The sequence below is a fragment of the Corapipo altera genome, unplaced genomic scaffold, assembly GCF_003945725.1.
Source record: "Corapipo altera isolate COAL_440 unplaced genomic scaffold, ASM394572v1 63, whole genome shotgun sequence".
NCBI classification, from domain to species: Eukaryota; Metazoa; Chordata; class Aves; order Passeriformes; family Pipridae; genus Corapipo; species Corapipo altera.
In genome coordinates, this window is record NW_020884928.1 from 5,057,398 (window position 1) to 5,067,917 (window position 10,520).

Here is a 10,520-nt window from a genome sequence, read left to right on the forward strand (position 1 = left end):
CCCAGACCTGTTTAGCCTGGGCAGTTCACAGCACTGCACAGGCTCCATCCAGTCCATGGCATCCATTCTAGCAACCATTCCCAACATGCTGCAGAGCACAGGCATGTTTTCTGCTTTTCATGCTTGACACTTGCCTCTCCAACTGAAGTGTTGCTGCCACACTGCTTGTGGTGTCACACCTGCCAGGTGAGTGCTCAACGCAGGTCATTCTGTGCTCCGAATGACCCCGCTCAGAGCCATGGCACGTGGCACAGGGATTTTTTTGTTGGTCCTATAGGAAACCAGTGATGGTCTGCAAAGGCTGCATCTGTTCAGACTTCAGGCTGCATGAAAGCAGCCATAGTCTTCAACTTGTCTGTCTCAGCCATGATCGTTCAGCCCTGCAGATGAGCTGTCATCTATCTCAGGAACTGCTTGCTGAGGCTGTTGACCTATAAGTAGTTCAGTAATTATTTGTCAGGGAAAACTCCTGAATAGTCATGGGGAATACAGAACCCTGTTACTCAGACTCCAGAATGATACAAAGGGAAGTTCAGAAACAGACTTTAAAAGGCAAGTGTAATTTTCAGAAGTGGCTAAAAATATTGGTACCGATTCCTAAAAATCAAGGTGGAAAAAGGGATAATGGTTGGTCTCCATTTGAAGTGTGGCATAGAGAGCCAAGTGTCTGGCCATTTAAAGGCCATAGATGGAACAGGTTTGGAGACAGTTACGTGGTGTAACTGCAAGGATGTGTACCTTCCCCTGTGTACATTTCTCTGTGAATGTGACGTGATTCTTTTCTTTTGAGTGGATTGTAATATAGTTACAATATATATAAATCCCATTAAATAACGGGATTTACACACCTGTGGATTTCAAAAGTACTTGCTGGGCCTGTCTGCATCATTAGATGCCTAATTACATTTGTAGATCTGGCACTTGAGTTTTACATGGTGAGAGCTGAGGCAAGGAAAGAGAACTGATAAATGCAGTCCTATTCACAGCTTTCTGTTTACAAACATACTGAGTCTGGCTGGGATGGAGTTAACTTTCTTCCTAGCAGCCCATATGGTGCTTTTCTTTGTGACTAAAGCAGGGCTGATAACACACCAGTGTTTTGGCTGTTACTGAAGGGTCTTGCTCAGCCTCAAGGCTTTCTTTCTTTCCCCCAGCACGAGTAGGCTGAGGGTGGGCAAGAAGCTGGGACACAGCCAGGAGAGCTGATGCCAACTGACCAAAGGGATATTGCATACCATATGATGTTCTGCTCCGTAATAAAGGCTGAAGCAAGGGAGGAGGAAGAAGGGATACTCCCAGGGATAGCATTTATCTTCCCTAACAATCATGCATGCTGAGATCTTGCTTTCCAGGAAGGAGCTTGACATCTGCCTGATGATGGGAAGTAGTGAATGAATTCTTCTTTTTGCTTTGCTTGTGCCTGCACTTTTGCTTTCTCTATCAAACTGTCATTATTTCGATTCACAGGACATCTTGCCTTCCTTCTATTTTCTCCCCATCCTATGGGAGAGAAGCCAGCCACAGGCTGTGAGGGAGTTTGGCTCTTGGCTGGGGACAACACACCATGGTCCCTTCTGCACTTTCACTCCAGATAATAGGGTTTGGAGGTACAAATTTAACTCAGCAAATTACTTTCAGGGTTTGCGTGCCCGTTTAATGTTTATTTTTATCTTCATAACATACTGTATAAAATTAACTTAGAACTAAGTCTAGTAAAATCTTGGCAGTTATAGGATAAAACACGTGACCCTCAAAGTAAAACCCAGAATTTAGAGTTATTCACTTAGGTTCCATGCATTCTGCGTGCAGAAAGTGGGATTTTGCATCAGGATAATCCCTCCAAAACCCTATGTATTTTATTGTGGAAGATGATACTCAGTTTCTAGATCTAGAACAGGAGAAAGCCTAGAAACAAGGAAGAAATTCACTTCTGAGTCTGCTTCAATAGTCTGTGAAGAGGTGTGAAGAAAGTACCTTTGAACAGGAACCTTTTTATACCTCTCATAAGATACTAACCTCAATCTAATCTGCTCATGTTTAGATACTGGACTAAAACTACATCTGTAGAGTTCATAATTTATTTGAATTTTGAGTGCTTAATTGCAGAGCTTAATGTGTCTGTACCTAGACTGCTTCTCTATTCTCCTCTGCTTCCCTTCCTGCCTTATGAGATTTCTGTTACTATCTCTTACTAACTTGGAATATTCCAAAATCTACTTTCAGTGCTAAGTGTCAAATCCTCACCACCTTATTTGTCTTGTTTCTATATGGCTTTTCACAGCACATTTAACTTAGCAAAGCTTCATCTGCACACAGAGTGATCTTTTTGCAAGGTGGTGGGAAACCTTACTAAACTCACTGTCTGTGCTTGTGACTTTATTTTGAATAGTCCTGATGTGGAGCTTAAAATGCTCATTTTCCTCAACTCCCTTTTTTCCTAATATGGGATGCTCATTTAAAAGAAAAAAAACCACCTGATTTTTATACTGAGTAAAGAATGTTCCTTACCCCATCTTCTTGTACTTAAGTAATTGAGCAGTATTGTTTTGTAACTTACTTTTGTCTTAAGTGTACATCATGTCCTGCTGGTGTGCTACCTTGGTGCTGTTAAGACTGCAAGATCTTAGTTCAGAATCCCTTGCAGTTAGTTGCACTTAAATGGACTTCTGTATCCACACTCCCGAGCAAATTCAGCTATCCATACATGCTGGTTGTCACTGTGATGGCTTAACTGACCTTGGGTTTATGCTGCTTGTTAGGAGTTCACAGTAAGTTAGGATTTGGATGTGTTTGTATTGCTGCACAAAACTCTTGAGACTGATTTGGCCATGTGGCTCTTCTGAGAGAAAAAATGGCTCTCTGAGTGGTGATTTGGGAGATTTATGAAAAGAGGACTTGGTAGAGGGTCCATGAGTAGGGGAGGGATTATCACCTGAAAGATTTTTGAGTTCTGAAGACCATGGCATTTCAGAAAAGGACTGAATCACAAAAATATGTTTATTGTTAACAGAATGATAAATTGAAAAACACCATAAGCTGTATTTATGCAGCTTCAGCTGGAATAGGCCATGTGTGTCAAAACATTGTATGTGATTTTTAAAAATGTGTATCTGTAAGGATAAAATTACAAAAAATGCTTTAGGGACTCTTCAGACCTTAGACCCTGAAAGTGGCTATAAAATTTGTACTCTCTTGGAGATAACCTTCAAGAAAAGCTGTGCTTTATACTTCAGTTTTTTTGGGAATATGTCTTTGTGTGTGTACCTAATTAAAAGACAAGATTTATTTCATTGTCTTCCTTTTAATTAACCTAGTCTTTTGGATACTGTATGCCACTGTGTAAAGTGTCATTTGAAACTTTAAAAAGTAAATTTTTTTTTTAAAAATGTTTTGCTGTTGCCAGAAAGGATTTGATGTATTCAATGCACTAGACTTAATGGAAAACAAAACATTCCTGGAAAAACTCAAGTTCGGGATTGGAGATGGAAATTTGCAGTATTATTTGTACAACTGGAGGTGTCCGGGCATGGAATCTGAAAAGGTAAAGAAGAAAAAACAGTTTCTGAATTCTGTTAGATGTAATTGTACATTAATCTACACTGGCCAAAAATGGGCAGAAGTTTTAAAATAACTTTTTTAATTGGCCTTTTTTATAATCCATAATTGAGGTGCAGGAAACTACTGATTTTAAGATGTATTGCCATACTTGAGCTAAAATACTATTTTTTTTCTTCTTCCTTTAGGTTGGTCTTGTATTACAATGAGGACACTCACATTTCTAGAACTCTGAGGTCATCGTTTTGAGTTAATTTGATCTCCATAACTCTTGGAATGGTATTGTTCAAGAGGAGTAAAAGCACAACGTCGGTGATACTGAAATAGTCCATTAAATCTGAACAATGAAAACATCCACATGTGACCAAATTTATGCATTTTCAGATAGATCAGAAGGCCCATGAAACTCTTCTATTGTCCATGAAAAGAATAAAAAGCACATTCATTTAAGTTTCAAAGCTTAGCTTGCACCTTGATGAGAAGAAGGTATTTTTTTCCACTCTGTAGAAAAGACTGTTTTGTACAAACTGAACTTCAGTGGTGGATTAGGGTACAAAAATATTTGCTATTATGTGGATGAACTGCTGCATTTCTATTTATTAAGTGGTGGTGTATGTTTGTCAGTGTAACCGAATGAAGGATACAAATTCGAGTATCTTTGCTTATTTACTTCACGTGGATATCATCATTTGGGGGAAAATCAAGAAGTACGATACGTTTGTAGCTCTATGAAAGTCCTGGATGCTTTTGTAACTGGAGCAGTATGACAATGTACTGGTTTAACTAGTGCATTTGTTTCTCCATAAGCAACGCTGCCAAATCAATAAAAAATACAGATTTGTACTTTGATCTTCAATAGATCAGTGGATTGATTTAACAGTATCGCACTGTTCAGTGCAGGTGTTATCTATGTTGCCGGAATGATAATACATTACTGTACTTAATTTACAGTTGTGGCACAAAACCTTAGTTTTTCCTCAGTAGAATAACATCAGCCTGTGTGTAAAACTAAGAATTTTAGTAGTGCTATCAGGATGTTTATAGTTTGAATGTTTTCAACGCTTCTGCGAAATTGCACATATTCCTTTGTCTACTTTGATTTCCTATGAAGTCTGTAATAATGAAAAGTATCTTGTGTAAATATGTATTCATAAATTGTTCCTGGTAGTGTTTTTATCCTGAATTTGGAACAAGAAGTTTTGCTATATATGTGGCTGGTAAGCAGAAGAGAAATGCTCTGCCCTCAGTCCTTGGAAGTCTCTGTAACTGCGCTTCCTGAAATGTAGGAGGGCTGATCTTTATTGTTGGGTGGAGCTGTTTTAATTCCCTCATGAATGCTCAGCAACGGGAGTGGCTTCTGAAGCACTTTATATGCATTCCAGCGTAGTGTCATAGCTAGATATGATAGCAGTTCTTTCAGCTCATGGATGCTGCAGTAATGGGAGCACTGAGAAAATCTGCATTAAGAAACTGTTCTAGCTGAAAGTGCCAAATTGTGGTAGTGAAGCCTCTGTGCTGTGAGCATCTTTTGAATGTGACTTGAATATCTCATGAAATGCAAATGTCTAACTTTCCTTTTAAACATGCCTGTAATTCTGACAGCAGATTTTGCTGAAAGTTTAATTCTGTACATGAAGATAAATTTGTCTGTTCTTCATAACTGATAGCTCTACCCACCTCCTTGTAGCAGTGGGGTTTTTCTTTCTTCCTGCTCCTTTTCCAATGTGTGAATGGTTTGTGTTTTGGTTTCTTTTTCTTGTTGAATTGTGGTGAGAGGATTCTCCCCTAGAAACAGTGATACTTTCCCTTACTGCATTATAGCTCTGTGATTAAAGCATCCGACCTCCTTCAAACAAAGGAAGGGACTGAATGTGGTTTGTCTGACTCCTGGGTGTGCACCAGCTTGGGACCTCATGAATTTAAAAGGACTTCAAAGGAGATCTAATGGTGCAGTTGGGCTTTACCTCTCTGGCCACTCTGATACCTGTCTGCTAGTAGCAGTAACAACAGATGGTGCAGAGGAAGTTTGGACTCTCTATGTGAGGCCTGAGGAGAATTAAGTGCCTGAAAATATCACTGATGGTAGTGGTATCTGAGATAACAAGAAGGATTTAATCTCAGCTCCATCGAAGACTTAAGTTTTTGACTCCCAAAAGGCATGAAGGTGCCCCCCTGGCAGGGCATTCTCATTGGAGCTCTCTGCGATGAGGAGGAGGTTCACCAAGGGGCTCAGTGTGGGCTGCTTAGGTTCTAAGGGCAGAGCCTTGTCAATCCTCGCTCGGGGCTGCCAAATGTGAGGTGGGACAGCAGAGCACAGCTCTGTCCTCACGTATAAGGTACTTCCTTGCTAAGAAACAGTCACAACCCAGCTCTCCCTAATCTGGATGGGTGGTGTTTGAATGCCAGGTGGAAGATACACTCATGTTCTCTGCCTTCCTTCCCCTCAAAAAAATGCACATGGAAGACATGTTAGGCAGGTGTTTTCTTTTCTCTTCTCTGAAATCAGAAGGCAAATCCTCCAGAGTACTGTTGTTTGTAAAATTGAGGCCACGATGTGACCAATTATGTCCTGGCAGAAGACAGACTTGAACCTGGGTTTCCTGCAGCCTGGCTTTCTGCCCAAATATACAGGTTAGGGCACATGAAGAAAGGAGTGTGGCCACTCTTTTGCTCTGTTCTGGTAAAACAGAGCCATTTGCTTCTGAATCTGAGGGGTAAACTTCTGTGTCATTTTCTGGCTCACTTTCCATGTTAACTGAGGGTAGGGAGGGCAGAGTTATGCTCCTGTAGAAGCTGTCCAGCACTGTAACTGGGAGCAAATTTATCGGTCAGAGCATGAGGGAAGTGGGCAGCTGAGCCTGAGTGCTGGGGCAGTTCCTGGAGAGTTCTGTTCGTGAACCTGTGTGTTACCTAACAGCTGTGCAATCCAGCATGGTCTCTTCTGTCCCTGTTGAGTGCTCTTCACCTCGAGTGCTTTGCTGAAGTATCACAGCGTCAAGAGGACACGAATCTTGAAGGTGTCCCAGCCTACACGCACACAGTAAGACAGTTACTCAGGAGGTGAAAATTGTGGCAACTCACTTTCGCTTTCTAAGCAGGTATTTAACAATAGATGAATATCTGTGTGGGTGTCACTGTCAGCAGCTCAATAAGAGAGGCTCTTCTGTTGTTTCCAAACTTGAACCTGTGCATTAGGCTTGCTATAAAGATAAGACTCCTCAAAACCCAATAGGTGTTTGTACAAAAATTGGCAAATGTAAGGCTTGCTCCACCACCTTTCCCACCTGCCTTTTTAAATATCTTTTGGTCTTGAAGAAAGAACATAATTTCTTTCCCAAAGTAACTTCCTATCTTCAGAGGGGACACAAATCCCTGAAGAAAGATCCCTGCAGGCAGGCAGCAAAGTGCTTGAAAGATGATTGCTGTGCTTATGTTCTTTACCAAAGCTATGTGCTCTGTTTAAATGCTAAGACTTCTGTGTTACGGTTAGCCAGCCTGGGAATGAAATACACTAGTGCTAGCATGCCTTCAAAGTTTTATGCATCCAGAAAGCCAGAACAAAAGACATGTTTGAAGGACTGCAAAGCAAGGGAAAAAACCCTTGCCTCTTCTTGCCACCCTCAGACAAGGACAAAAATTTTAGCATTAAATGTTTTGTTTAAACTTCAAGGAGCATCATGACTACAGAATCATCGCTATTGCCTGCCTTTGTAGTTGGTATCATGGACTTAAGTAATTTCTAAATAAATCCAAGAGACAGATGAGCTATCGGATGGCATTGGAAGTTTGGATCAGCAAATCTCTGAAAACTATGTGTAAATTCCACCTTTAAGGAACTACAAAGTAACTCAGTTATTTTAAGCTTTCTTCTACAAGTAAATTTCTAGGCTGTTGATTATCTGAATTGCAGCAATGTTCCCCTTCCTTACTATAATACAACTGTCTCATTAGGAAACTGTTCATAGTCCCCAGTAAAACTAAAGGAAAATCAAAAGTTACATGGTATGTTTCCAGTCTTCTAACACTTATATCTCTCATCTACTTTATATACAACAGTATATGGCTTATCTCAATTTCCTGGGAAACAATTTTAGACTTCCTTTAGAAATCTAATTGAGTTTAGATTTACATTTTCTTACAGGAATTGTGTTAATAATGGAAGTATTTTTTTTCATACTGCAGCAGTAGTAATTTGGTTGTGTTTTGTATTTGAAAATAAAAGCTTTTCCTCCAGCATACCCTACACCAGGTATCAGGTGAAACCCAAGTCTGCATACATTTGTGACCAAAACAAGTTTATTGTTCAGCAGAAAAAACTATAATAGAGTTCAAAAGGGAAGTCTGCCTGTGCTGTTACAGCTGTTTACTTGAAACCAGCTTTAAAAGACTTATACTGGCATGGACCTTTGTTTAAATAAACTTTCACTTTTGGTATTGATTTGTTTGAGTAATTATACTTAAATCTGTTTTGCTTAAAGCATGTTCATCTGTGTAAAGATACAAAGTTCATTTAATGCTTTGCATTAATTCCAGAGATGTATTAATTATCTGTTAAAATTACTTTGCTATGTTCATTGCCAACTTTAACTCTCTGATCTCCAACTACAAATGAAATACTTACCCCAGGTAGAGACTGACACTTAGGTCTGAGCAATATTCTTTATTAAAGCAGAAAGTACCTCAACCGAATGCAACATAAAATTCACCTTGTATTCAAAAGCTTTACACTGTAAAGCCTAAAAAGATTGTTCAGTTAGGACTATACTCCATTCTGCATGTAAAAAATCAGTTTAATAGAACCAAACTACAATCACTTATGCTGAAAAAGCTTTTTTCTTTTTGCGAGGTGGTTTCTTTATCTTATTGGGATTTGGGACAAGTTTCTTGATTTTCAAAGGCTGCAAAATTACATTTGAAAGATCAGGCTGATTGCTTTCTGTACGCTTCCGCTTCTGGCTTGTGAGCTCATCCCCCAGTGCCTCTGCAAGCTCGTCAGGTTCTTCGTTTTCTGAAGAATCTGTATCTGCATAAGCCACAGATTCTTCAGTTCTGTACTGAAACCACGGCACTTCCAGTGCTGGTATCTTTGGAATTATTGCTTCTATTGTTTCAGTAAATTTATCAGACTGCTTTTTGAAGCCTAGTGCTAAAATGGATGTTAAGCCAAGAAGTGGCGCAACTGTTTCACTGAGCCGGGGTACTTGGCCTGCGGGTGTGGCTCGACTTGCGCTCAGCTCAATGAGATGCGATGTGATCATGGCAGGCTTTGCAGACTTGCACACCAGCAAGAGAAGCAGTTCATTTCTTTCCAATGCTTTTGTAACTTCATTAACTCCAATAGCAAGCTGTCTTCTGATACTTATGTCAGTCCACCCTGGTTTTTGTTGATGGCTTTCTGTTTCCTCCTCTTTAGGGAGTTTGTTGGTGGTAGCATCGCACTTTCTTTCCATTTGTTTTTTTGTAAGGGAACGTTTTTTCTTTCTTGGACTCTCAATCTTTTTAAGTCCAACATGTTTAATCCTTTCTTCTAAGGTCTGTAGTATAAAATGCATATCTTTTCCATCTATGGTTTTCCACTGAAAAACAAAGGGGTTATCTAGACACGTTTTTACAGTGATTTTCTTTGCTTTACGAAGTGTTGCCGTCCCTTGCTGAATTACAGACATCCTGAGGTTCTTCTGTGTTTTGTCACCCTAGGGAAGAAAGAAACATTAGTCGAAGTACTGTACCGTTTGCTGGGAACGTCACTACCACAAGCCTCTTTTGGGAATGCAGAAAAGAAATGTCAAATATCCTATGTCAAAGTGATATTGGCAACTGTCACCTTCCTCACAGTGCTCAGTGCTAATCCTTCACACATCTTCTGGAAGGCAGATGCTGTGTTGCTTTTTTTTGTTTATAAATAATAAAAAACTAGACTGGACAGCAAGGCAGTGATGAAACCCTTCAGAAGCTGAACAAAAGGAGCTGGAGGTATTACAGATGTAAAAAAACAAACAAAAAACCACAAACAATTCCACCCCCAGAGTCATGGGCCACTACATTTTTGCTGTTGCACAGCTGCATTGTCCCCCATGCATGTGAGGAAAAAAAAAAAAAGCTAAATCACAACATGACACAAGCTCCAAGTCCCTAAATTTATTTAAGATTTTCAGAAATTTGTCTTTTCAGTCTTTACTCCACGCCTTTGTGTTTTTCTGCATTTGGAAGGCATGACAGAGATCTGCCTCAGACTCTTATTAATTTATGCTGTGAACCCTATGAAATGCCCTGGGTCACCCCAGCAAAGGCCCATCCAGCCCTGCTGTGTCTCCAGCAGCAGGAACTAGAGAAACCGTTAGGGAAGGACAGGCTGCCATTCTCCTCAGCTCCCAAACACACAGAATGGTTGCATCTGGGAGGTAAGATCTGACAGCTTACCCTATTAGTCCTTTATGGAGCTATCATTCATGCAGTTATCCCCTTTGCTAATCATATAGTGGCAACAACCAAAAAGTGGAAACAACTAAAGAATGGAAAGGACCACTAGAAACCTAAAATGCGACCGAGTTAGAAATGGAAGCTTATGACAACTTAAAAAAATTAGCTCTGGGTTATATCTTCTAAAAGCTTTTAACTGGGGATGCTCTGATGACTTTTTACAGGGGATATCAAGCAAAGTTAGCAACAGACTCGTGTATGAGAAAGAAGCAAAACATGAAGGATTTCCCAGCTGAAAGATTACAGTTATCTTTCCAAAATGGGTACTGCTGAGGAAAACAAGCGTGCAGGGATAAGATAAAAACTAGAAACACCGGGCTTGTCCACCTCGCGCCGCTGTCACGACCCTCTCGCTTCCTGCGGAAGGGAGAACAGGAGAAGCGCCGCCCACGTTCACCTCCGCCAGGAACCCCCTGCAGCCCCTTTCCGCTCCGCTCCGCGGGCGCCGCCCGCTCCCGACGCAGAGAAGCGCGGGTCAGAGCACG

At 40.5% G+C, this 10,520-nt stretch overlaps 2 protein-coding genes across 6 annotated transcripts in view; one reads left to right on the plus strand and one right to left on the minus strand.

Moving 5' to 3' along the window:
• NMT2 (N-myristoyltransferase 2) overlaps window positions 1–5,412 on the plus strand; it is a 32,693-nt gene extending 27,281 nt beyond the window's left edge. The window contains exons 11-12 of the mRNA XM_027658697.1: window positions 3,404–3,541; window positions 3,744–5,412. Coding sequence (XP_027514498.1) covers window positions 3,404–3,541; window positions 3,744–3,764 — 159 coding nt within the window. The 3' untranslated portion in view covers window positions 3,765–5,412. The remainder of the gene's footprint in view (window positions 1–3,403; window positions 3,542–3,743) is intronic.
• Window positions 5,413–7,831: 2,419 nt separating this feature from the next.
• RPP38 (ribonuclease P/MRP subunit p38) overlaps window positions 7,832–10,520 on the minus strand; it is a 4,062-nt gene continuing 1,373 nt past the window's right edge. For 2 of the 5 annotated variants that reach the window (XM_027658704.1, XM_027658700.1), the window contains exon 2: window positions 7,832–9,248. In XM_027658704.1, coding sequence (XP_027514505.1) covers window positions 8,370–9,221 — 852 coding nt within the window. In that variant the 5' untranslated portion in view covers window positions 9,222–9,248 and the 3' untranslated portion in view covers window positions 7,832–8,369. Of the gene's footprint in view, window positions 9,249–9,975; window positions 10,323–10,349; window positions 10,470–10,520 lie in introns of those variants that run through there. The other 3 variants (XM_027658701.1, XM_027658703.1, XM_027658702.1) reach the window with 3 other exon arrangements.